The following is a 27,588-nucleotide window of genomic DNA, read 5'->3' as shown; positions in this document are numbered from 1 at the left end:
TTGCTGTTGAGACCCACTGTGCTGGGTGTATAGCCAGTGGCTGCTGGGAGCCCACACTGCATGGCAGAGGCTCCTACGGCTTGTTCCCAGGCCTGAAGCCCATTTGTTCCTGGGACATCCAGTGGCATCTACAGTGAGCGTGCACCCTGGTATCAGTGTGAGCTGAGGACACTTAGGGTTTAAAGGTATGTTGTTCCTGAGCAGCTGAAAGGTAGCCCTGCTGAGGAAAGGTGGGAGATATTCACACAGGCACCTCAGAAAAGGAGACAGCCTTCAGAGTTAGGTGGTCAAGGGCTCAGGTGGGCCCTTCTCCCCTTCTTTACCACTCTGGCCTCCCCTCTCCTACCTAGGCCATCACAGTAGCCTGTAGCCGACCTCCCACCTTTCCAGGCCAGTCTCTGCAGCATCTCTAGTAGGATTTCTTCTTTCTGATGAACAAAGCTTTCTTGTTTTTTACACTTTAACTTAAAATATTTTTATTATGCAATATTTTAAGCGTTCTGAAAAGTGCAGCAAATAGTGTAACAGATACCCATGTGCCCACCAGATTTAACAGATGTTAACATTTTGCCTTATTTGCTTCAGCTCTCCTTCTTTTCTTTATTTTACAGAAAGGTCGGTTGGTTAGAGTGTGGTGCTGATAACACTAAGGTTCGGGTTTCAATCTCTGTACTGGCCATCTGCCAAAATATTTTAAAAAACAATGACAGGAAACAGAGATACAGCCAAAGCTGTCCCTCACGCACCTCCCTCCCTCCCTGTTTCCTCCTTTCCCTCTGCACAGACCTGACCCCATTGCTCCCCTGTGGAGGGAGCCTGTCCACAGCTCTCCAGCCCCGACCGACCCAACCTGACTACCTGCCCCTCCAGACCTCCCAACTCCGGCCTCCCCCCTCAGTGAACTTCCACTTGTCCTTTATGATTGAACTCAGACATGCCTCTGACACCCTCCAGTGGTTTGTTACCCCCTCATGTGCTGTCACCAAACATGTTTCTGTCACAGCACTTGTCACACCATAAAAACAACTTATTTATGTGGCTCTTGCCTCCCTTGAAGGTAACCTGATGACATATTTACCCTCCTATGTCTGTCAAGGCACAGTGCTTGGCACATAGTGGGTCCTCATTTTTGCTGGCTAGACAAATGCCTGGGCCAAACATTGTAGGCACAGAGAAAATCATTGTTGAATAAATAATTGTGAGTGTTCTAGAAATACCTATTGAGCAGCAATGATCAGGTGACCTGGTGGTCACGACATCTCCTGGTTGTGTAATGAGTTGTCATCCTGTCCCGTTTCAAGCGTGCCATTTCTGAATAGCACACCAGCATCATCCCTGCAGCCTGTGGATTAGAAAAACTCAGGCCCTCCTGCGGGGAAGTGAGGGACCAGCTGTTCTGATTTTCCAAAAACCTACAAGCAGTTTACAGTTTCATGATTCTTAAAATCATGACTCAGGACTATGGGAAAAGCCAAAATCTGTCACTATAAGCAGCGAAGTGCTGAATGGAGAAGTTGCAAAGCTCTTCACATCTGTAAAGCACAATCTGACCACACCATTAATTAGAGTTGAGAGATGGGTGAGGTCATCTCATCCATCCCCCTGCCTGGGGCAAGGTCATGCCCACAAGATTTCCCACAGAAGAAAAATTGCCTGGTTTGTGTAGCATTCTTTGAAGAATGTCTGCACCAAGAAATGCCTTTTTCTATTAGACAGCTGTACATTGGTAGAAATCAGTTTCTTCTGGGTCTGTCTGTTCAAGTTGAAATCATTGCTTTAGTCAGCATTGAGTACCTGTGCTGGTGCCTGGGGAATCCGCTAAGCCCCGGGGGGTACCTGCCCATGTAGCACTCCTGGGCATGAAGGGTCACTAGACAGTGAACAGTGGAGATGGAGAGCAAAGTGTCTGGCCGGACCCACCAGGGTTATGCAGTAGCTCCCTCACAGGTCTCCTGCAGTCCCTTCTTCACAAGGCAGCCACAGTGACATTTGCAGATTGCCAATCCGTTGTCACTCTTTGCCAGCACCTACATCCATCAGGACCCCAGCAAGAAGCAGATGCCCTCCTCCCCACTGCCAAGGATTTAACTGAAGGAAGTTAATGAACAGACTACTAACAGAGATGTGGGTAGGTTAAGAGAATCAGTATGGGAAAATGAGGCATCCAGGAACTAGTAACAGCAGGAAGCCAGTACTCCACCCCTGAGGCTTAAAGGGGTGAGGGGAGTAGGAGGAGAAGTTTCTGGAAGCTGGTGAGAACTGTAGCCCTGGGAGTGGGGCCACTCAACAGGAACAGTAGCTATAAGGAACCAAGGACAACAGCCATTGCTAGTGTCACAGCCCAGCAGGGAGGGAGTGAAGTTAGATATCCCAGCCTCTCTCTCCATGCCCTCCCATCTCCTGCCAGTGCTTCCAACTGGAAGCCAGAAGGCAAGGAAACCCAGGTGACACAGCTATAGAGATCTTTGTGCTGGAGCGTTGAGCAGAGCAGGGAATGGAGACTGGACCTGAGGGGACAGACAGTGTTACCAGTGGATCCGATCATTAAATGGTTATGTGTTCCCACCTTGAGGGTGGAAAGGGCAAACACACTACCAAGGCCCTATGTAGCCTGGCCCCTGGTGACCTAACCAGCCTCCTTCTCCTCGCTGTCCAGGCTCTGGCCACCCTGTCCTCATTCAACCCTGTGCGTGCCTTTTCCTGGTCAGGCCATTGCAAGTGCTGTGCCCTCCCCCAGATCTTCCTCTGTACATTGTACGTTGCTTCTATTCAACCCTTGGATCTCAGCTTAATTGTCATTTCCTCAGTGAGGCTCTCCGGATTCCCCTGTCCAAATCAGGTCCTTGTGTTGTTCTGTCATAACACACCCTTTTCACTTTCTTTTTCTGAATAATATTGTGTGTTTGTCTAGTATGCCTCTCCTCCTAGATTAGAAGCTCTGGAAAGTCAGGGACCACTATATCTCCAATGCCCAATGACTGTCACACTGTCCCTGTTGTCAAATGAAGGGAGGGGACAGGGAGTCAACTGAACCTGAACAAGCACTACATTGTGTTTGGGTTTCATGGAATATTTTTTCATTAGTAATCTCTTTATTTAAAAACTTATCCTACAATAGGAAGAGAAACAGTAGGAACTCTCAACATTATACTCACAAGTTGAGGTTTTTATAGAGGATAAATATAATATACTTTAAGAAAAATTTAGTTACCTGTTGCTTGCTCATTTATATCAACTCATACAGTTGTTATGTAAACAGCATAATTCAAGCAGCCACAAGAGCCACTTTCCCCCGCCCCTGGGGTGCACTGTGGCAGATGCCTCGGCCTTTCTGCTCGCTTTTAGAAATCGTCTGCTCAAAGGCCACCGAGTCTCCACTTGATTTGATCATCAGAACATCACATCCGAGATATTCATTCATCAATCCGCAAACTTGACGCATCAACGTATCTCCCCATCCCAGCTCAGGGCAACTTACACTAGGAATCCTGGTGGCTAGGGAGCCTGGTTACCGCTCCTGTTTCTCCACCTTTCATTTCTCCTCCTCCCAGCTCTGCTAAATGCCAGATTCTGACCCACCCAGGGTCAGAGCACAGGGAGGAAAAAGGGGACAGGAAAGTGCCCCTTGGACTGTGGTCATAGCTGGCCATCTCCGCCCTCTAGATCTCACAGGCAAGAGGCAAACACTAGACTTCTCACCACTAAAAGGGTCACCGAGGAGGCCCCTGTGGGGAGTGGGGTGGTGAGGTGGGGAATGGGGCTCACCACCCAGCTTTCTCCACAGATTTCCTCCTCCTCTCTGTAGTTTGCATAGTGGTGGGCTTCAAAAGTTTTGGGGAACAGGTTTTTAGATCATTTCCTTTTTAAATTCTCACTGAGTTGCTATCTGATTTTTATCGTAATGGCATCTCTGTCAAACTGAAGCAGAAAGAATCCCATTTTAAGTTCCTCTTACAATGAATTTTCAAAATAAGCCTTGTTGAGATGATTTACAGTGGGTGTTAATGTTACACAGGAGTTGAAAAGAACTAAACCAGGGCCAGCCCATGGCTCACTTGGGAGAGTGTGGTGCTGATAACACTAAGGCCACAGGTTCAAATCCCTATATAGGGGATGGCTGGTTGGCTCACTTGGGAGACTGTGGTGCTGACAACACCAAGTCAAGGGTTAAGATCCCCTTACCAGTCATCTTTTATAAAAAAAATAAAATAAAAGAACTAAATCATATAAATGTTCCATGTCAGTCAGCTATTCCTACAGTAATGATGATTAACAGACCACCTCAGAACTTAGTGGTTCACACATCTGTAGGTGAGCTGGGGTCTGGCTGGACTTGGCTTCAGATCTGTTCAAGGTGTCCTTCATCCTTTTGGGACCAGTAGGCCACCAGGGCCTGTTCATCCCATGGCACTGGCAGGAGCATAGGAGGCAAGCCTTTGCATGAAAGCCTTTGGTCGAGTCAAGTTACATAACCAGGCCCAGGATCAGTGGGGTGGGATGTGCCAGCCTACGAAGGTAGAGGGGAAGGAGTGGATTTTTGCCAAACAGTAATCTAATCTACAAGGATCACTGAAGTTGAACAATACTTGGGGAACTGTCCTTTGATGTCTGTGGATGCTCAGACATCTACTGTATAGAAAGCAAAAACATATGAATGTGCCCTAAGACTTATTTTTTAAGTTTCTAATCTAGTTAGCAACTTACTACTCAGATGTAGACTTTCATTCTCAAAAGGAAACTCTTATTTTTGCCCCTATATTTTCTTTCTTTGAAAGAGTCTTAGTGCTTTTTTTCCCCCACCATCTAAATGATTTCTCTCTTCTCAGTATGGCTGTGACCAGATCCAAAGATGCTCCTCCTTTTGGTCCCCCCATCCCCAGTGGAACCACATTCCGAAAATCTGATGTCTTCAGAGACTTCTTGCTGGCCAAGGTGATTAATGCTGAGAACGCCGCACATAAGTCTGACAAGTTCCACACCATGGCCACTAGGACCCGCCAGGAGTACCTCAAGGACCTGGCTGAAAACTGTGTCTCCAACACACCCATTGACTCTACTGGCAAATTCAACCTCATCTCCTTGACCTCCAAGAAGAAGGAGAAGACAAAAGCACGGGCAGGTGCTGAGCAGCACAGTGCAGGGGCCATTGCCTGGAGGGTGGCGGCTCAGGACTATGCTCAGGGGGTGGAAATTGACTGCATTTTGGGAATTTCCAATGAGTTTGTGGTGCTTCTGGACCTACGCACCAAAGAGGTGGTGTTCAACTGCTACTGTGGGGATGTCATTGGATGGACCCCAGACTCCTCAACACTCAAAATCTTCTATGGGCGAGGGGACCACATCTTTCTACGGGCCACAGAGGGCTCTGTGGAGGACATAAGGGAAATCGTGCAGAGACTGAAGGTAAGGGGGAGAGTTCACCAATGGGGCAATGGTTATATAGTTTGGCAGGGGCCTTAGAAATCACCCAAATACTTCCCCTAGCCTAGTAATTAGGCTAAGACACTAACTGGCCCCAAGAGAATCAGAATCATAACTTACACACTATGGGTGTGGTAGGTCCTGCAGCACAGGTTTTTTCTGGGGAAGGTTTGGGCTGGGGATCTGAGGCACACCACACCATCATCTTGGAAGGACAAAAGATATATTTATCAACCCTAAAAATTGATAGAAAATATAAGTTTAAGCTCATGATAAAAATGTCAGTACTTTCTAAAAGAATTAAAATAGAACAAAAAGGTTCCAGACCATTAAAGGATGGGGCAGAGGCAAGGGGGAGAAAAAATATAAGAAAGCATAATAAAAGAAACAAAATAAACACGAAATTACATGGTAGGAGTAAGTTCCATGTTAGTAATCACAATAAATGTAAGTGGTTTAACTTCCCCTATTAAAAGACAAAGACTTACATTGTGGATAAAAATCTTACCCTAAACTGCTAGTGGACAACTCAGACTCAGACTATTGGCCAAACCAACAGTGACAGATTGGTGACAACTTAGTTGGTAATGGCTGCCTGAAGCATTGTGCTAAGAAGTACTCAGACCACATCTGAGCTCCACAAGAAGGAACACTGTGGTCAGTGACTGCCTCTGCAGTGGATTTAGCAAAGTGGCATGTCATGCTTACTAAATAGCAAAGGTAACTTTGCTATCAGACCAAATGATCTACTGGAGTCAGAAGACCTGGCTTCAAGTCCTAGCCCTGCCAATTACCAGCTGTGTGACCTTGAGCTGTGTTATTTAGCCTCCATGTGACTCAGTTTCCCCATGTGAAAAATTGGAACAAGACTCATCCTACATCATGTAAAAGTTTTAAGGATTAGATGAATTATGTTGCCCAGACAAGCTTGCCTGACTTGGTAGGCTCTGACCTCCTGATGCCATTGTCACTGGAGGCTGTCCTCACCATTCTAGGCCTTTGCACTCTCTCAGTTCATGTTGGATTGGAAAAGCTCTGTTCTTAGCTTCCCTGACTCCAAAATTTGTGCCGCTACAGGAAACAATAGCCAGTGTTTAGGTTTCTGTTAGGTGAGTCCGGAAATCAAGGCTTCTGTCTGTTTTGCTCACTTGCTTATCTCATATGCCTAGAACAGGACTGACACATAGTAGGTGTTCAATAAACACTGGTTAGTTGGTTAGTTGAATGAATGTATTCAACATTTTATGTGTACCATCTCATATAATCCTCACACCCACCCCATTGAAGTATAGGTCCTGTTGTTGTCCCCACTTGACAGATGAGGAAACTGAGGCTCAGGGAGGTATAGATACTCACATAAAGTCAAATAGCCAGTAGGTGGCAGAACTGGGGAGTGAATCCAGGCTTTTCTGACTCTAACAGCTACTTATGCCCAAACTCAAAAATGGTCTTCAACCACTTACTCAGCATCCCTACTTGGGTGTGTAAGAGACCCTTGAAACTTAACACGTCCAAGATTAAACTCCAGGTATTCCTTCCTAACCCTCCCAGAGTTTTCCCATCTTAGTAAAGGACAAGTCCATCCCTCCGTTTGTTGAGGTCAGATCCTTGGCGTCAGCCTGAGCTGCTCTCTCTCTCATACCTACATCCCGAGTGTCAGCTCCACCTTCAGTAGGCAGACTCCAGCTGCTTCTCCCCCTCTATAGCCTCCACCTGATGCAAACCACCACTGTCTATGTCAGACTATTGTGGTGGCCTCTTCCCTGGTCTCCCTCGCCTTACCCCCTGCCTCTGATCATGTCACTGCTCTGCCCCAACCCCTCAGCTCACTCAGGTGAAAGGCAAAGTCCTTACAGTGGCCTGTGAGGCCTTGTATGATCTGACTCCCTGTCACTCTCTCTGCCCCAGCCACACAGACCTCTGCTGTTTCTCCAGTGTGCTAGGCAGGCATCTAGCCTCAGGACCTTTGCATAGTCTGTACCCTCTTTCCAATTTTGCAGAATACTCTTTCCCTAATCCCCATGTGGCTTGCTCCCTCCCCTCCTACAGGGCTGTAGTCACAAGTCACCCTGTCATTGAGGCCTCTTTATCTGAGACTGCAAATTCCCTTCCCGGACTTGGCCTGAGGCATATTCCACCTGCTTTGCCTGCCTCACCACTATCTGACATGTGTTTATGTGGTAGTTGTTCGCTGCTGTGTCCTCAGCACCTGGTACAAAGCAAATGCTTAGTGAACGTGTACTGAGTACATGCATGAATGTGTGCTCTCCTGTAGTGATTGCAGTAGTGAACGCTTGGGGGGCAACTATGTGTCAGACCCTGCTCAGTGCTTTGCATGGCTTTGCATTTCTTCCACACAGAAGCCCAACGAAGTAGGTACTGTTATCCTCACTTCACAGATGAGACAACTGAGGCCCAGAGAGGTAAAATGACCTTCACAGGGCCCAAAGTGAGTTAAGAGGCTTGGTCCTTAAACATTAGGCTATTCCACCTCCCCAAATCCTGATGGCAGCTGGCATTTCTTGAGCAGGGACCATGCCAGGCACTATGCCAGGTTACATATTTTACCCGCATCCATCCTCTCTGTGCTGCTCTGTCCCATGCCCACCCCCATGCCTTCTGTTGGAGCACATTTCCACAGCCATTCCCCCACACCCTGCCTCAACATCCCAAAGTCTGCTGAGGAACCAGTGGGCCAGAACGCAGTGACATAAGGTATCTTCTGAGAATGGGTAGGTGCATCGTAAAGGACTCATGACAGCGAGTCTCTCTTCTTTGTCAGGTCTTCCAGGGTGAGGATCCCACCCCCACCCCCATTGCTTCATTTGTTAATAGAACAAGTTTTATTATGTACCTGGCCCTGGGCTGAGCAGTGCTGGGACAGAGCAGTGACCATAGTGGGCCCAGGCCTGCCCTCATGGGACTCCCATCTGGGGCAGATATTGAACAAGGAATTACAAGTGCCAAGAGGTTAAAAGGGGGGTGTTGAGGATGCCAGGAGAAACTATCACAGGGAGCAAAATTAAATGAAGAGAAGACCTCAAGTCCACAGGTTGGATACAGCCCACAGACATATTTAGTTACCACAGCTTAACATTTAAAGGATTTTATATCAATCTGGCTTTCTGGCTTCTCTTGAAAAATTGAGGGATCTGGCTATACTGGGCCCATGTTTGCACAGGGAAATGGTCACCTGAAGCAGAGTGATGGGTGCCCCCTGTAGATGGGGCACATGTGCACTGGCCACATCTTTTGTTACGTTACCCACCAAGTGCCCAAGCAGGTGAGCTGGGCCCAGGGAATGGGAAGGGCCTCCCTGAGGAAATGACTTTTAAACTGAGACTGGAACAGTAAGTAAGAATTAATGAAATTAATAAAAGAGAAAATGGCTGGGGAGCAGCACAGCAGCAGGTAATACGTCATCGTGGCTAAAAGCAAGGATTAAGGAGTCATCTGCCCTGTGACCTTGGGAACTGATATCAACTTCAGTTTCTTCATCTGTGAAATAAGCAAATTTGTGGTACCTACTACCTCATAAGTGAGATTTCAGTGAAATTGGGCATAGAAAGGGCTTATCCCAGTGCCTGGCATACAGATCAGCTCCCAGGAAAATGAGCTTTGACAAGGGGCCTGGGCACTGTGGCTGTATGATGCAGCAGAGATTTCTTTGGGTTGGTTTGTGTGTTTGGTGTCATAAGCTGCTCCCTATGCCCTGTATCCTTTCTGGAACCTTGTAAACCTCAGGAATGGCTCTCTTCATGTGAGGCTACCTTTCATTAGCGACAAAAGCAAAGGAGACAGAAGTATTAGAATACTAAGTGACAGAGCAGCTCTCTCTTCCTTGTCTAAAATGATTTAAAGCAGCTGTAGTAGGTAGTTACAGATTGAATTGCTAAAATACAGTGAAGATCCAGTGGCTTAAATAAGATGGGAGTTTCTCTTCTGATTAGTACTCAGGCTCGTCAAGGCTGGCAGGGGCAGCCAGTTAGGCCACACCAAGCCTCGGAGTCCTGGGCTGTTCCCACGGAGAGGGCCCCACCTTTCGGGAGCTCATGTCCCTTCCATCCTGCAGCTCCTCCTTTCCCCTGGATTGATGTAGATAAGTATTGTACTTATATGCATGGTCAAAGCTGAGTCAGTCCATATCCACGTACCTGTCTACAGGAAGGGAGAAAACATGGGTGTGGAGGGCAAGCAACTTTATTTTGAAGAACATGAGGTTGAAGTTCCATCAGTTCATATCCTGTTGGCCAAAACTGAATCATATGTTCTTACCCAGCTGCAAGGGAAGCTGAGAAATGTGGTCCCCAACTAGGTGGCCGGGTGCCCATCAAAACTGCGTTTTGCGGTGGGAGTCTGAGTACTAACAGGAAGAAAAGGAGAGGGATGACGGACGGCAGCTGGCAGTCCTCGCCATGCAGTGTTTGTTGAGCTGTTCCCTACACTCTGTCCGGGCCTCTGGGAAAGGTGGGGCCCTCTCCCTGGGAACAGCCCTGGATTCCGAGGGCTGGTGTGGCCTAATTGGTCATGGTCATGGGCACACAGGACTTTTCTTTATAACCCCCAGCCAAACTCTTTGCACACAAGGGTGACTGCTTCAAAGGGAAGAGGAATTTTAACCCCCAAGGTAGAAGTAATGGGCTAGGATAAATCCAGTCACAATCTTCTCTTTTGAGGCACTAAGCAATCAACTTTCAAGCCAATTACTTTTTAGCTATGGAGAATTTCAAACATACACAAAAATAGAGGGAATCATATGAACCCCTATCCCCATTACCAGCTTCAGCAGTTTCTGACCCATGGGAGTCTTGTTTCTTCCTTCCCTCTCTTACCCTCTTGATTATTCTAAAGTAAATCCTAGACATTATATCATTTCATATGTAAAAGCTTCAATATTTATCTCTAAAAGATACAGACTTTAAAAATAACTATTTTTTCTTGATTGCATATAAATCAACAATAATTCCTTATTGTCAGATAAACAGGTTGCCACCCATGAAAGGACTATGAACTCAATTACTGGGTCTCAGCAATTTTAAATGATAGGTGTTTTAGTCTGTTTGGGCTGCTATAACAAAATCCCTTAGACTGTGTGGCTTATAAACAACAGAAATTTATTTCTCACAGTTCTGGAGGCTGAGAATGGCAAGATGGAGGCACTGGCAAGTTTGGTGTCTGGTGAGGGCCCACTTTCTGGTTCACAGATGGAGCCTTCTCCCTGTGTCCTCGTGGTGGAAGAGGGGAATAAGCTCCTTTGGCCTCTTTTATAAGGGCACCAGTCCCATTCAGGAGGGTTCCACCATAGCAATAGGATAGGAAAGAATAAAAAGCATCAAAGTACATCTCAGTAAGTAAAGGTAAGTACTATTTTGTGAAACATTGTTTTAGTCATATATGTTTCCCCCACATCCCAAATCCTCACTATCCAAATCAGGAACCAAACAGATGTGGTGACATTTTCAGGTAAAGCCTTTGCCGTCCAAACTCTTACTTCTTGCTGTCCATACTCATGATTGTGACAGATTTGGATTGCCTGGAATATTTGTATCTGTGGATGTCTGTGTAAATGTGCAAATGCTTAGAGTAGTTTGTGACATAAAATTATTTCTTACTTTGAGGTGTGATCAGAAGAGCATGAAAGCCAGTGCTCTAGCAGGTACATGAAATAGCATAATGTCTAGCGAGGGAATGACTTCTCACAGGAAATGTGAACCAATACCTGTTCTAGTTCCATAATGCAACTTTAGGAGAGGGCAGGCAGGTCTTGATATAACCTGCTTAATAGCCATAGCTTGTTAAGTTCATCTTTTTTTTTTATCCCAAGAGGAGGAGGGAATCACTAATGGCATGCTGAGGGTCTGCGTATTCTGTTCATCAGGTCCTCGTATATTATGCGAATACATTATCATGGGGACAGTCTCACACAAGCAAAGCACTGGAGGCAAGGCCCTGTGTGGTCTGGTCAGCTGTGTGTTGGGGGAAGTTCTGAGGAGGAGATGGTCTGTGCCTCCGAGAATGCTGTCATGAAGTAAAAGAACATGACACGAGCCCCCACCTGGAAAGGACCCCGGTATTGCTGTTCTGCTGCTTCTCATGCTTTTTCTGGTTCAAGTCGTTGTGTTAGTCTATATTTGTGGCTTAAAACAACATAGGTTTATTTCTTGCTTATGCTGCATGTCCGTCCCGGGTTCAGCTGTGGGCTCAGCTCCACATTGTTCTAACACTGGGACTCAGCTGTCTGAACAGCTCCCACTCTCTAGATTATTACTGGTCTCTGTGGCAGAGGGAAAAGGCCTATGTAGCATCTCCCACTGGCCATTAAACACCCCTGCCCAGAGGACATGCCAGTTGCACTCACAACTCACCCACCTGACCACAAAGTGGCCAAAAAGTACGATCCCACCAGACACCGGGAAGGAGGGTGGCAGGGACGTTCGGAGCCGTGGTCCTGAAAGGTCATAAGCCACAGAGTTGCATTTCCACGTTTCCTCCCCAGAAATCAGGAACCCGGACTGGAACCAGATGGATGCTCACCCACGTGGTACCCTGGCATCACCTGGGAGGGTAAATGGGAGTCGGCAGGTCTTTGGCCTCAAAGTGGGGAATCTGACCCAGGGGTCTTCTGGAGGAACTGATTCAAACAGCTTCTAAGGCTCAGTACCACCCATTGCCTCCAGGTGATGACCAATGGCTGGGAGACGGTGGACATGACCCTGCGGCGGAATGGGCTCGGACAGCTGGGCTTCCACGTGAAGTACGATGGGACGGTGGCTGAGGTGGAGGACTACGGGTTTGCCTGGCAGGCTGGCCTCAGGCAAGGCAGCCGGCTAGTGGAGATCTGCAAGGTGGCCGTGGTCACACTGACTCACGACCAGATGATCGACCTACTGCGCACCTCTGTCACTGTGAAGGTGGTCATCATCCCACCTTTTGACGACGGCACACCCCGGAGGTAAGGGCATATACTCTGAAAGGTGGGAGCCAGGTGGGAGTTGGCAGCTCCCAGAGTGCTGACATGAGGCCTCTCTGGTGCTGTCACTTGAGGCCTTGTAGTGGGGATAGACAAGCCCTTTCTCAGCAGGAATAGTGATAACAGTGACAAGGTGACAGGAGTGAACATCTTTTGAACGCTTGCTGTGTGCCAGTTACTGGTTTAAGCTCATTATTCCTATTTTGTAGACGAAGCACAGTGTCAGAAGTAACTTGTCTGAGGGCACACTGCACTTCATCTGTTTGTTTAGCACATATTTACTAAGCTCCGGCTACACGCAAACTCCATTGGAAGTGCTGGGGATGTAGTGATGCACAAAACGAAGTGCCTGCTCCTTCAGAGTTTGTATCCTACAGGGAAAGACAGGTGGTAAAGAAAAATATATGTGATACAGGATACAGGGGATGAATTCTGAGAAGAAAATTAAAGCAGGATAAACGAAGGGGCTGCAGCGTTGACGGGACTGCTGCTTACAGAGGTAGACAGAGAAGACTCTAGTAGGCTCCAAGCCCAAGGCGGGCATGTGGCTTTCTGGGCCAGTGGGCTCCAGACAGGAGCTACCCAGGGCAGTCACCCAAGTGTGCATGGCCTGGTGTGATCCTGGAGCACAGAGAGGCTGGAGTCGAGTGAGCAGGGTGAGAGCTGGGAGAAAAGGGCCATGGGGAGCAGCTTGGGTTTTATTCTAAGCACAATAGGAAGCCAGTGGAGGACTTGTTTCTTTTGTCTTGTTTCATTTTTTAATGGAACATTTGAAACATAATAAAAATATACTGAGCCCCCAGTTTGAACACTTACCAACATGTGGCCAGTTTTTTTGTATTTTGTTTTTATAATCTCTACATCCTTCCCTGCCTCCCCACCTTGGATTATCTGAAACAATCACAGAACCTCAGAATGTATCTCTGCACAATAAGGACTTTTTTAAAAAATTACACCTAACAAATTTAACAGTAATTCCTTAGTGTCAACTATAAATCTTTAAATTTTCCCTATTGTATCATAGATATGTAGTTTTTTTTGGGGGGGGGGGTCTTTTTTTCTTTCTTTCTTTTTTTTTTTTTTTTGGGGTCTGGCTGGTACAGGGGGCTGAACCCTTGACCTTGGTGTTATCAGCACCATGCTCTGACCAAGTGAGCTAACCAGATATATAGCCAGCCTGATATGTAGTTTTAAAAAAACCACTTTTTGTTACTCAGGATCCTCCTGTTGCCCATGGTTGATGTATCTCCTGAGGTTCTTTTAATCTGGAAATTTCCCTTCCCTCTTTTTTTTCCTTGCAGTTTATTTTGTGAAGAACCAGGTCACTTGTCCTCAGTGTTTCCCACTTCTCGGATTTAGCAGACTGCTCCCCATGGTGTCCCCACCAGTTCCTCTAGCACACGCATTTTCCATAAACTAGAGTCCGAGATAGAATCTTGATCAGTTTCTGGATGAATGTCTTTCAGCCACATTTCTAGGTGTGCATCCATCAGGAGGTGTCTCTGCAGGTGATGCCAAGGGTCAGCAGAGGGTTCAGACGGTGGCAGCCTGGTGGCACCATCGTCGTACAGTTGCCATCAGCACTCCACCTCAGCAGCCATTTGCGGTCACTGCCCAGGTTCTTTATTTTATACGGGCTGCAGAGGAGTGATGTCCCAATTCTATCATTCCTTCTTCATTGATTGGCCGGCATTCTTCTAAAAAGAACTTTCCTTCAGTAACGATTCAGTTACTCTGAGGTGTAATTATACAGGGAAGGCAGGATAGATGTAGTTTTCAGAATAATGAGTTGGTACCCTAGTGACTGCCATAGGTGACCGATGAGAGAGAAAGAGAGAGAATGAATTACTGTGTTCCAAGCTCCAGAAACACAGTGGCACAGAGGACAGGCAAGGCCTTGGCCTTCATGGAGCTAATGAATGGGTCAGGGGAGACAAACAATAAACAAGTAAAAAAGATTATTTCAGATAGCAAAGGGGGAGGCAGTGGAGTGTCGTAGGGAAAGCAGGCTCTGCAGTGAGGTTGCCTAGGTTTGAATCCTGGCTCTTCCCCTCATTAACTGTGACTGTGGGCATCCAGCCTCACTACTTCACCTGTTTCTTCATTCATAAAATGAGAACAGTAATAGATGCTTTCCCCAAAGGTGGTTGTAAAGTTGAAGGAGAGACTTACAAAGCACACAGAACAGCACTTGGCCCACAGGAGGTGCTCTGGAGACACTAGCTGAAAGATGCTGGATGTGAGGAAGATAAAGGGCACATAGCCTAACACGGGACAGGGGTCAGGGAAGGAGTGAGGCAAGAACAAAGGCCCTTGGCTTGTTGACAGACCAGAAAGAGAGCCTTTGTGGCTGGAGCAGATGGAGCCAAGAGGAGAGCACAAGCTGAGGTGACACTAAGTGCCATATTCAAACATGGCCTCGCTGGGCCCATGCTAGGGCTGGCGTGATCCCCACTTTACAGATGAGAAAACTGAAGCCAAGAGTGGACAAGTCACCTGTGCAGAGTTGCACAGCTAGTAAGTGGCAAAGCAAAACTCAAGTCCAGGTTTGCCTAACTCCATTATACTCTGTTGCCTCTAAAAGCCATCAAGAACTGTGGGAATGTGAGTGTGACACTGTCCCACCCTCCTGAGTCATGCCTCCTCTGAATTAGACGGGGGGACAATTCTGGAAAGGCCTGAGCCCTGAAACCAAGGGCTCAGCCATCCCCACTCACACCCTCAGTCCCTTAACCACAGGACTTCAGTCAAGCCCCAGCCATCCCCTGTCCCCAGCCCTCTTCCCATGCCTTCTTCCACCTCTGCAGGGAGCCAAGGCCCAGCCACACCCACTCAGATCTCTGCAGGGGCAAGTCAAGCCAAGGTACCACCACAGGCGAGTTTCCCAGGTTTGCTTCTCAGGCAAGGCCACAACCTCAACCTCCCTGCCTCTCTCTACACACACTCACATTCACACTCATATTCACACTCACACTTGTTCATGCAGTAAGCCAGATTGCCTGTCGGATGACTCCAAAACTCACAGAGCTCAAGAGAGGCCACAAAGGCATCCCCAGACATGCTTTTGCAAAAGCAGGTAGGGACAGAAGTCTGCGGTTCTCTGGTTTGGGGGAGACAAGGCCAGGGAGGGTGCAACCAGACAAACAAGTTCTGCTCCCTGCTCTATTTAGGAAGAAGACTATCATCCTGCTCCTTTTACAAGGCTGCTGCCAAAACAGGATCTCATTTTTACAGGGGCGGGTGTGGATTGGGACTTGGGTGATGTTTAATGTTCTTTAAATGCAGAGGTGTTTAGCTGACGTCATTTGCAGAGCTGATAACCCTAGCTTTGGGGTCCCTCCTGCCTCTCACTGCAACCCTGGCTCCTGGCTTGATTATCTGATAAGCTCTGAGAGGAGCCCGCAGGGATGGGGCAGAGGTGCTGCCACCAGCCAGGCTCTGCATGGTGTGCATCCAGACTCCATGCTCTTCAGACACTGAGTAGAGTACAAGGATCATCCTCCCACCACCGGGCCAGAAGGCTGGAGTTCTTGAGTGAGCTGATGCCTCTGTGGCCTCTGAGCCACAGCTGATCTGGCTCAGGTAGCCAGGAAGACATCCCTGATCCTCTGATGTGTCATCGTGACCTTGGGTACTTGTGCAGGCTCAGGAGGGATGCTCTCATCTGGCTGTCTCTGTTGCTGCCCAGTGGGGACAGCGATCCTGGGATGTTTCTGTTCCCTTTACTTAGACCCAAGGCCTGGGGTCGGGCGTATTGAAACCTCATAAGTGAGTGAGTAGAAGAAAAAGAAAGGAGTCCCCATAAACCCTAGAAAGTAGGCTGTCAGGAATCAAGGAAAAGGCGGCAGTGAGGAAAAGTGGTTGGAGAGCCCAGGGGGGCATTCCCCCTCAGACATCTCCCACACGTGGGCCAAGAAGTTGGAACAGAATATTGATTAATATTTTTGTTGAAGGCAAAAGACAGGAAGCAACCTAAATATTCATCCACAGGGGACTGGCCAAGTAAATCCCAGGTCGTCTGGGTGATGCAATATTAATCAGTGGTTTAAAGAAAATGAAGTGAGTCTGTTTTGCTGAAAGGGCATGGAAAGATGTATTGTTAATTGGGGCCGGGGGGCAAGATGCTGTACAGGGGTACAGGGTGCTCTTATTTTAAATAATGTTTATCTGCATAGGATAGTTCTAAAATAAGATATAAGAAACTAGGAGCAGGGCCGGCCCAGTGGTGCACTGCTACAGTGCGCCGCTTGGGAGCGCGGTGGTGCTCCCGCCGAGGGTTCGGATCCCACATACAGACCAGCCGCTCACTGGCTGAGCGGGGTGCGGGCACAACACCGAGGGTTGCGATCCCGTTGCCGGTCCCGGTCCGGTACGGGCGCGACACTGAGGGTTGCGATCCGTTGCCGGTCACGAAAAAAAAGACAAAAAGGAAAAAAAAAAAAAGAAACTAGGAGCAAAGTTTGCTTCTGGTGGGTGAAACTGAGTGACATGGATGCCCTTTTATACCATTTTAATCTTTGGAAACAATACAAAAACTACACTGATGAAGTGAGGCTTCTCAAATGGTATTGTGTGTCAACTTCATCACAGGCAGCTCAGTAAAATGCAGATTCCTGGGCCCTGCCTCAAGGGGAATTCTGCTATGGATGGTCTGAGATGGGGCCCAGGAATCTGTGTTCTTTACTGAGCACTCAGGGTGATTCAGATGCTGGTGGTTTTCAGATCACTGGGGAAAGCTGGAGAGAAGGATCTGGGAAGGAATTTTTCCAGCACCCCTAGGTAAGCATGGTTGGATTTCAGAAAGTGAAAGGGAAACTTCAGCTTCTGAGTTCGTGGGAAGAGCAGGTAGATAGTCCACAGAATTGGCTAGAGAAGGCAACAGCATCAGCTCCTGTTTGTTCAGAGTCTTTGCTAATGTTCATGGAATGCTCACAGCCACCCGCATCTTACAGATTAGGAAACTGAGGCTCTGAGAAGGAAATCAATCACCCAAAGCTACACTGATGTTAACAGAGCTAGGATCTAAACCGGCCACCTAGCCCAGGAGCCCTGGCTCTCAATCACTCTGTGCTGCCTTCAAAGTGGTTGAATGATGTTTCCCTCTTTGAGGTCATACCCAGAGGCTCCTGGCCCAAAGTGAAGCTGTCAGGGAGAAGTCAAGGACCCAAGAAGTCTACCCACTGGCTCCCAGACCACTGTATAGTGGGCCAGTGTGGTGGTGGTTAAAGTTGGGGGCTTTGGCGTCAACTTACTATATTTAAACCTAGTTTCTACCTCTTACTGGTTGTGTGACCTTGGACAAGTTACCTAACTTCTTTGTGCCTCAATTTACTTATCTCTAAAATGTTTTGTAGGGCTGGCTGGTTAGCTCAGTTGATTAGAGCACAGTGTTACAACACCAAGGTCAAGGGTTCAGATTCCTGTACTGGCCAGCCACCAAAAAAGTGAAATAAAATGTGTTGTACTGATCAGGACTCTGGGTACCAGCAACAGAACCAACCCAAACACAGTGAAGCAAAGTCTTCACTGGCTGATGTACCTAACAAGGGTAGGAGTTAGGTTAAGATCTAGACATGGCTGTCTCCAGGGGCCCACGCACTCCCTCAGTGGTCTCCCTCTCTCACCTGTTTCCTTTTCTGTGTTGCTGTCATTCTCAGGTAGTCTCCCACCTCACGGGGACCAAGATAATTCCTCCCTACACAGCTCTGAACTTAGGGCTCCCTAACTCAGCAGCCCCAGTAGAAATAGATCCTTCCCTCAGTGGTTCTAGAAATAGTACCAGAGTTGATGCTCATTGGCTCTGATTGGTCTTGTTTAGGGTTCCTAACAATCCTGTGCGAGTCATTGTGTCCAGGAGGAGAAAAGATTCTGATTGGTGAGGACTGAGTCACATGCTCATACCAAGAGCCAAGAAGTGGAGTCAGCCCTACCCAGAGCACACAGATCTGTTATCAGAAGAAGAGGGCGCAGAAGCTGGGCAGGCAGGAATGGCAGGTGTGTGCTGCCTGGGGGTGATGATGATGATGCCTGCCTCCACCTCTGCCAAGACTGGCATATCTATGGGCTCTGTTAAGTATTTGTATTGTTATTGTTCCTCACCTGGTACCTAGGGAGGCATCGGTACGAGCCCATCCAAAGAGACAGCTGGAAGGAACTGCTGATGTCAGCTCCAACCATAATGCTGCTGGGAGCACAGTGTGTCAGGCCCAGGTGCTAGAGCACATCCTTAGCTCACCTTCTCATGGCTCTTTAGCAGCCATGTCCTGGACCCACAGCCTCTAAGCTGCCAAGTCCACCAGATCTTTCGCCAAGTGGCCATGAAAGTCCCCTGGGCTCCAGGGAATTCAGGAAGGCCTCAGAGGACCATCTCAGTAGGGGCATGAGAGCTCCCAGGCTGAGGGCTCCTCAGCGCTCAGCTCACACAGCTGCCAGGAGGTGGATTTCATGAGCACAGCCCGCTCCGTGGGCTCAGAGCCCCCTCCCATGCTGCACTGCAGCAGCAGTTGAGAAGCCAGCTCTGCCCTCGGATCTCCCTGCCTGGAGCTGAGAACACTGGTACATGTGCCTGCCTGGTCTGGGGGAAGTCACAGGCCGTTCTGCATCTATTTCAAGGTTCTGGATTTCGTGGCTTTTTTTTTTTTTAACCACCCTGCTAAGTAGGTCACCTGCTCCTCTTCCAGCTGCCTTTGAGCTTCTTTGGAACAAGGCAGATACTGTCCTTTGATTCTGAGGGCATCCACCGTTCTGGCCCTGAGTACCCCCAAGGGGGGCCAAGAGCCAAGACGGTCCGTGGAGGGCACTGGCAGACTCGAGGCTTGTGTCAGGGAGACAGGAGAGGAAGGGAAAGGAAGAGAGAGTGGGAGGAGGGGAGAGGAGGTACAGTAGAAAGGGCCTGGCAGTTGGAGCCCCTGTGTTGGGCCCTGTCCTGGTTGAGGACTCTGAGCTGGTGAGTTTCAGATCAATTTAAAGGGTATCCAGTCGGCCTTTAAAATAGGTCGTCATGGTTCGGGTTTGGCCAAGAAAACCCAGCCCAGGCAGCAGGCACACATGTTCGTCAGCCAGGGACTTTCTAAGTAATGAAGTTTTTCTTCCCAGGGGCTGGCCGGAGACCTATGACATGAATACCTCGGAGCCCAAGACCGAGCAGGACAGCATCACCCCCGGGGGCCGGCCCCCCTACCGCAGCAATGCTCCCTGGCAGTGGAGCGGGCCCGCATCCCACAACTCTCTACCAGCCTCCAAGTGGGCTGCTCCCACCACCCCTGGCCATGCTCAGTCCCTGAGCCGGCCCCCTAAGCAGACCCCCATGGTCCCGTTCCGGGAGTCCCAGCCACTGCACAGCAAGAGGTAAGGACCTTCCCAGGGTCACTACCCCCAGTCCCCACGTCCCACCTGCCCCCACCCGTCCTTCGTCCTCCTCTCCCTCCTGCTGCTTTTTCTCCTTTCTCTTGCTCACCTCGGTTTCCTACCTTCTTCCTCCTCCTCTTTCTGTCTCCCTCTGCTCCTCTGTTCCTCCCTTTGACTTTCATTGTTGCCTCTTGCCCGAGGGCCCAGTGCTGGGGAGCTCAGTGCCTGTGGTTGGAAATCCACCTTACTAAGTATATGATTAAAACTCTGTTTTTTTAGAAGTGAAGGGACTGATAAGAACAAAATTTCGGGCCATGATTTCTTCTTGAAGGAGGCAGGGAAATGGGAACAGTGGATGTGACTGCCACCACTCTAGTCCTTCGGGTGGGTGGCTGCTTCAGGGAGTTTATTATGATGACATATAACTTACAGATATTCTTTCGAATATATTATATACTAAACAATAAAATTTTCCAAAAAATGAAGGAATCCAACTTGCAGAGGAGTGCCTTGTCTCAGGAGAGGGGCGAGAATGGTCTTCAGCAGCCCCTGTCATGGCTGTAGAAACTGAGGGGTGGGGACGCGGCAGTGGAACTGGGAAGAGGGGGCAGGGAGAACCCAGCTTCCCGCCGCACTTTGCTCAGCAGCCACCTCTCCATCCCAAGGAGTGGATAGCAGGTGGCATGTGGCTTAGGGAAAGGTCTGTCTGTCCTCTGAGGGCAAGGGTAACGTCCCTGCCATGCCCTGCCTCCTTCCCCTCTCCTGTGTCTCATTCCAGGCCTGTCAGCTTCCCAGAAACCCCTTACACAGCATCACCAGCAGGGGCCGACAGAGTCCCTCCCTACCGACAACCTTCTGGGAGCTTCTCCACCCCCGGCTCGGCCACCTACGCAAGATACAAGCCATCCCCAGAAAGGTCAGAATTTCTTCATTCTTTTCAAATTAGGGAATCTGATGGAAGCTGTGGATCCTTCTTCCCCAGGAAATGAACACCCCCACACAATTTTATTTGCTATTTTATGAGGTTTCTGGGCCCTTGAAGGTCATCAGAGGACCTCGAGGGGTTGGTTGGCTGTGTCTCATGTTAAAAATGTAGGGCAAAGCTGGGCTGGGCAGGACTCACCATTGCCTTTCTTTGCAGCGGATTGTGATTACCATTTTCTTGACACCTGTGTCACATGTTTCAGCAAGACCATCTACCATCCAGCATGGCCAGTCATCTAACTCTCTCTAGCCCCCACCCCCTAATACTAGGCTATCATCATTATCCGGTTTTCATGATCTTCCAGGCTTCGGTCCTGCCTCCTTGGAGCCATCCCTAACCTGGCAGCCTAAGAGATCTTCCCAAACCCTCCATGGCTCCCCAGTGCCCTCAGGATAAACCCAAACTCTACAGCTTAGCATTCAAGTCCTGCAGGATCTTGTTCCCCAGCTGCCTTCAGCCCTAGTGCCCTGTGTCCTTCCTCCCCCCAGGTCCCTGTCTCAGGGGCAGCCCCACAAAACCCCTGTCCTTAGGTCAGAGCCATGGGCCACATCCTGGATGCCTCCTTTCCTCCTTCCCCCTGCTGTTGTCCACCCATTCAGACTCCTGAGCATCTCTGTCACCCACCCCCTCCCCCTCTCCCCTCTGCCTTACCCCATTCGCCTCAGTGGGCTTTCAGCCTTCATCTTACCTTCTCTAGTCCCCCCTCCGCTCAGCAGCCAGAAAGATCTTTCTGTATCTGACCATGTTTCTCCCCTGCTCCAAATCCTCCCACGACTCCCAGAGCCCTCAGGACAAAGCCTCAGCCCCTCGCTGTGGCCACCAAGGCCCCTCGCACTTCACACGTCTCATGCAGAGCCGCGTGGCAGCCACACTGGCCGCTTTATTTCCTAGCTAGGCTGTCTGCATTTCAGATTCTTGCTCATGTTCTTCCCTTGGCCTGGAGATTCTTCATGCTCCTCACCGCATACACCACCACCATCCTGCCAGCTTAAGCTCCAGTGCTCCTCCTCCAGGAAGCCTTCCCTGGACCTCCCCAGCACAGGGTGAGGCGCTGCCCCTCAGTTCCCTGTGTGTTTCCTGAGCACTGTCATGGCCTTGATCACTCTCCATTCTGTTAGCCCAGTTAAGAGTGTGTATACACATGTGCATGTGTGTTCATTGGGCGGGGGGTGCTGTCCAAGATCTAGGAGTTTTCCATTTCATCTGTGTTCCCATCGCACAGCACAGGGATGGACACATGGCGGATCTTTGGCATATATTTGATGAAAGGATGGAGTGAGTGGATTTGTTTAAATAAAACCACTTGCCTTAAGACCAGGGATCAGTTCACTAAACCGGTGGTTTTCAATCTTAAGCATGTATCAGAATCACCCAGAGGAGGATGTGTTAAAATCCTGGGCCTCACCCCAAAGTTTCTGACCTGGTAGGTCTGGGTAGAGTGTGCCTAACCGATGCTATTGGTCTATGGACCATGTTCTCAGAACTGCCACAGTAAACCATCATTAGAGTCTAAGCCTCTGTTGTAAAATTGGGAAAACATACTGTTTTAGTCCGTTTTGTGTTGCTATAACAGAAATACCTGAGTCTGGGTAATTTATAAGGAAAAGAGGTTTATTTGGCTTACGATTCTGGGACAGCTGCATCTGGTGCGGGCCTCAGGCTGCTTCTACTCATGGTGGAAAGTGGCAGGCAGCCGGCGGGTACAAGCAGATCACACGGGGAGAGGGAGCAAGAGACAGAGAGGAGGTGCCAGGGTCCTTTTAAGCAACGAGCTCTCGTGGGACCTAATAGAGCGAGAACTCACTCATTAATCCCCCCTCCCCCAGGAAGAGCATGAATCCATTCATGAGGGATCCGCCCCCACGACTCAATCAGTTCCAACACTGCCACATTGGAGATCAAATTTCCACATGAGTTTTGGAGGGGACAACACATCCAAACTCCATCACACACCTACTATTCCATCTTCTAGTGGACACCATTCAGCTTTCATTCATCAAAGGGTCTCAAGAGTCTTCCACATTCCAGGTGCTAGAAGGAACATTTGCGGTACTCAGAGGTCAGTGCTTGCTGACTGTGGTAGAGAGAGGATCTTAGAAACCATGTGCCCCCTAATGAGCACTGTAATAGAGCAGAAAGGAACATAGCCCAGCCTTGGAGGTCTAGGCTGGCTGCCTGGAGGAGGTGACATTTGAGCAGAGCTTTGAGAGATTAGTAGGAGTTTGCCACAGAGAGGAGAGAGGAGGTCATTCCAGACCAAGCAGAGGCCACAGCCATGAATAAGCAGGATGGTGTGGAGAGCAGGAGGCGCAGAGAGGAATCTGGTGTGTGGGGGATGGGCTGCCTGGGCAGCAGCAAGGGCTAAAGCTGGACATGGCAGCTGGCACGGAGTGATTAGCCAATGACAGAGGCGTTGGGGATGATGTGACTGGTGACTCTTGGGAGCAGTTTTTTTTCCCCCAAAGTCTTGGTGTGCACCCTTTATTAGTTTTTTAACTTTTTATTTTGAAATAATTACAGATTCACAGGAAGTTGCAAAAAAATGAACAGGGAGGTATCATGAACCCTTCACCTAGCCTCATCCATTGTTAACATCTTACGTAACTATAATACAATATCAAAACAAGAAATTGACATTGATTCAAGCCATAGCGCTATTCAGAATTCACCATTTATACATGCACTTGCTTGTGCATGTGTGTGTCAATGTAGTTCTGTGCAGTTTTATCACATCTGGAGTCTTGTGTGACCATCACCAAATGACCCCTCGTGTGATCCTTTTATAGCCACACTCATCCCCTCCCCCGATCCCTAACCCCTGGCAACCATTAATCTGCTCTGCATCTCTTTAATTATTACTTCATGAATCTTACTTTTTAAGGAATCATACAGTATGTATCCTTTTGAGATTGTCTTTTTAACTCGGCGTAATATCCTTGAGGTTCATCCAAGTCGTTGCGTATGTCAGTAGTCAAGTCCTTGTTATTGCCGCGTTGTATTCCATGGTATGGCTGTATCACAGTCTAACCACTTACTCACTGACAGATATTTGGGTAGTTTCTGGGTTTTTGTTTACTATAGATATTCATACATTCAGGCATACAAGTTTCTGCAAGTTTCTCTAGGATAAATGCCCAAGAATACAGTTGCTCATGGTAAGTCCATTTACCTTCCCACCAGCAGGTATGACTGATCTAGTTTCTCCAAATGCTTGCCACCATTTGGCTTTGTCACTGTTTTTCATTTTAGCTGTTCTGATAGGTATGTAGTGATATCTCTTTGTGGCTTTAATTTGCATTTCTCTGATGGCTCACGATGTTGAGCATCTTTTCATGTGCTTATTTGCCAACTGTATATCCTCTTCGGTGAAATGTCTGTGCTTTCTTTTGTATATTTTCTAATTGGATTCAATGCTTTTTGATGTTTGAGAGTTCATTGCACATTCAAGTCCTGTGTCAGATATGTGATTTGCCAGTATTTTCTCCCAGTCTTTTTTTTTTTTTTTTTTTTTTTCTTCTTCTTCTTTACAGGGTCTTTTACAGAAAAAACATTTTTGATTTTGATGAGGTCCACATTACCATTTTTTTTCCTTTTATGAATCATGTTTTTCGTGTTGTCTAAGACCTCTTTGCCTAGTCCTGGGTCCTGAAGATTTTTTTATATCTTTTTCCTAGAAGTTTTAACCATGATCCATTTTGATTTAATTTTTTTTTTAGTTAACTTTTGTATAAGGTAAGAGGTTTAGTTTGAGGTTCCTTCTTTGCCTGTGGATGTCTCATTTGCTCCAGCACCATTCATTGAAAAGACTATCCCTCCTCCATTGCATTGTTTTTGTTCCTTAAAGGAAAAATTAACTGGGGTGAAATTTTTTTTTTTTTTTTTTCTTTTGTCTTTTTCCGTGTCCAGCAACGGATCGCAACCCTCAGTGTTGCCCCCGTACCGGACCGGGGACCGGCAACGGGATCGCAACCCTCGGCGCTGCCCCCGCGCCTCGCTCAGCCAGTGAGCGGGAACCGGTCTGTATGTGGGATCTGAACCCTCGGGCGGGAGCGCCGCCGCGCTTCCCAAGCGGCGCACTATCCAGTGCGCCACCGGGCCGGCCCAACTGGGGTGAAATTAATTGGGCATATTTGTATGGATTTCTGGGTTCTCTGGTCTGTTTCATCAGTCTGTCTGCATGATCATAGTGAGTCCTCCCAGCAATTCCATGAGGTGGGTAGTTTAATTATTCCCATTTTATGGAGGGGAAGCTGAGGCTCAATGAGGTGAATTTACTTGGCTAAGGTCACTCTGCCAGGAAGCACAGAGTCAGGAACCCAGGACTGTGATTCTGGAGGGTTCACCCTGACCCCAAAGATGTCCTGCCTGCCCAAATGACTCTGAGCTCATCCTCCAAATCAAGGCAACATGCATGGTCCCCTCTGGAACTCCTGCCCATACTAGTACTCAGATGGCTGTGGTTTTGTGTTTCAGGTTCTCTGGCGTTGGCAAGTGGGAAAATATCCCTTTTTCCTGGCACTCCATCTCTTCCCAGCCCACCCATTTCTTCCCAGAGCTGCAGTGGCACTTGCCTCTGCCCTCTGCAGCCCATGTCTTAGCATTTTCTGTCTCCATCAGCAGCAGGGTTCTTAACTCTGCCAGATGTTTCTAGCACACCTCATGCTCAAAACCCCTAAACGCCTTTCACAGTTGGTCAGCAGCCTGTGGTAAATGGCCCCAGAGCAAGTCAGGTCTGCTCTAGTGGCCTTGGCCTCAGCTCCTTTCTCCTTTTTTTTTTCCTTTCTCCTTTTCTTATTGCACGGTTGTCCCATGACATCCTAGAGCCTGTGTGACCCAAGCCAGACATTCTAGCCCAGCCAGGGATATCTGTCCCCCTCAGGACTTCTCTTTCTCCAGCTGTCTTCTCCAGCAGGCCTGCTCCTTGCTGAGTTCATCAAGCTTTTGGGAGCATGAAGGCCCTCATAGGCAAAAGCTGTCTGATAGCCCATATTACAGAAGTGGGATGGCACAGCCATTAAGAGTTCAGAGCCAGGGCCGGCCCGGTGGCGCACTGGAGAGTGCGCCGCTTGAGAGCGCAGCGGCGCTCCTGCCGAGGGTTTGGATCCCATGTGGAGACCGGTTCCCACTCACTGGCTGAGCACAGTGCGGGCGCAACACTGAGGGTTGCGATCCCGTTGCCGGTCCCCGGTACGGGCGCGACACCGAGGGTTGCGAGCCTGTTACCAGTCAGTAAAAAAGTCAAAAAGGGGAAAAAAAAAAAAGAGTTCAGAGCCAAATGTTTATGCCTCATCAGTCATGTAAGTGTAGGCAAGTGACCCGACCTCTCTGCACCTCCATTTGCTCATGTCTGTCTCTGAGCGGTGTTGTGAATATTCAAGGAGGACAACCATAGAGAACACTCAGAGCTGTGCCTGGTACACAGTAAGCGCTCCATAAAGGTCATTACTATCACTGCTGAGTGAATGGCCTGTGCTGGTGGCTGGGAGGCAGAGGCTGGTGGACGCTGTCCCTGTCCTCAGGAGTTGGCTACCTTCGTGTGCAAGATGAACAAACCACCAAACTCAGTACAAAGCGTTAGGACAAAAACATGTGTCAGGCTCAGCAAGCCTACAGGGCTGGACTGAGACCCAAACATTTGTTCATCAGGCCCCCTGGCTGGCTTTTTTTTCTTTTTTTCCATCTGTTTTTCTCTGCCAGCTCCATAAAGAGCAATATATCAGTTAGGAGGCATTTGACTACAAGAGACAGAAAACCTAATTTAAGAAGGCATGAAGCATGAGGGGATTTATCTTCTCCCATAATAAAAAGTCCAGAGATAGGACAGCTCTAGGGGTGGTTAATTCTGCAGCTCAGGATGTCCTCAGGGACTTGGCTCCACCACTGACCCCACAATGACTACCGTGGCCCCAAGTAAAACCAGTGCCCTGCAGAAGAAGAGGGAAGAGTTTCATTTTGTTTATAAGAGTCAAGGAACTGGATCACTTGCCCACCCCGAACCAATCCCTGGCAAGGTCACATTGGACCCCTTAAACTGTCAGGATTTACTCAAGTCATGTGACAGAGGGATGTCCACCAGAGCATAATCAGGGCTCCACCATCAGGGACAAAGGTGGTGACAGCTTATTGGCGTGGCAGCCAACAATGACTCCATCATCTGTCCACCCTTTTACCCAGTCATCCTGTGATTCTCTCATCCATTGTTCCATCAATCAGTGTGGGACATTGACAAAAGAGGATGGAGCCCTCTGCTTGGGTGAGGCTCTTGCCCACATTCACATCTGTCTTGGAACTTTCCTCAGTGGCCAAGAGGGCAGCACAAGCCAGCATCCCAGCAGCCCGACCCTGCTGACCTTAAGGCACCCCTCTGCCCTTGGCCTCCGCAGAGTCCGTACATCCAACTTCTGCCTGGAGATGCCTGAAACTGCAGCTAGTTAGTTTCTCACCAAAACCCAGACCCTTTATTTTTAACGTGATTTCATCTTCCAAGAAAAGATAATCAGTTCTACCAGAATTTGGCAGTGATAGAAATGGCCCCAAATGGGACATATTCAGCATCCTCATGAATGGTCAACATAGGTCAGTCAGTCTGTGTTGGGATCATAAAAAATCTTGTTAGTAAGAGAATTACATGACTGGATAAAGTGCGTGTTGTCTTTGGGGACATTGGCTGTGAGGTGAAACACGATAAAACTGATGGGTCTACCAGTCAGGATTATGTTTTGCTGCATAATGTAGAGCAGGGTGACTCAGACAAGACAGTGTCTTTCTTTCTCCCACACTGTCGGGGACCCAGGCTTATCCTCCGGTCCTTGACCTCTTTCCTCCTGGTCCAAGGTAGCTGTTCAAGCTGCAGCCTTAAGGAGAT

General features: G+C 48.5%; 1 protein-coding gene across 1 annotated transcript in view; it reads left to right on the top strand.

Moving 5' to 3' along the window:
- Positions 1 to 27,588, top strand: part of LOC103593005 (signal-induced proliferation-associated 1-like protein 3) — a 218,448-nt gene that overhangs the window by 158,653 nt on the left and 32,207 nt on the right. The window contains exons 9-12 of the mRNA XM_008575915.1: positions 4,827 to 5,403; positions 12,099 to 12,373; positions 19,487 to 19,738; positions 20,517 to 20,654. Coding sequence (XP_008574137.1) covers positions 4,827 to 5,403; positions 12,099 to 12,373; positions 19,487 to 19,738; positions 20,517 to 20,654 — 1,242 coding nt within the window. The remainder of the gene's footprint in view (positions 1 to 4,826; positions 5,404 to 12,098; positions 12,374 to 19,486; positions 19,739 to 20,516; positions 20,655 to 27,588) is intronic.

This window comes from Galeopterus variegatus, unplaced genomic scaffold (genome assembly GCF_000696425.1).
Source record: "Galeopterus variegatus unplaced genomic scaffold, G_variegatus-3.0.2 Scaffold1256, whole genome shotgun sequence".
Taxonomy (NCBI): Eukaryota; Metazoa; Chordata; class Mammalia; order Dermoptera; family Cynocephalidae; genus Galeopterus; species Galeopterus variegatus.
The sequence above is the reverse complement of the archived record's forward strand: the minus strand, read 5'-3'. Positions and strand labels throughout refer to the sequence as shown.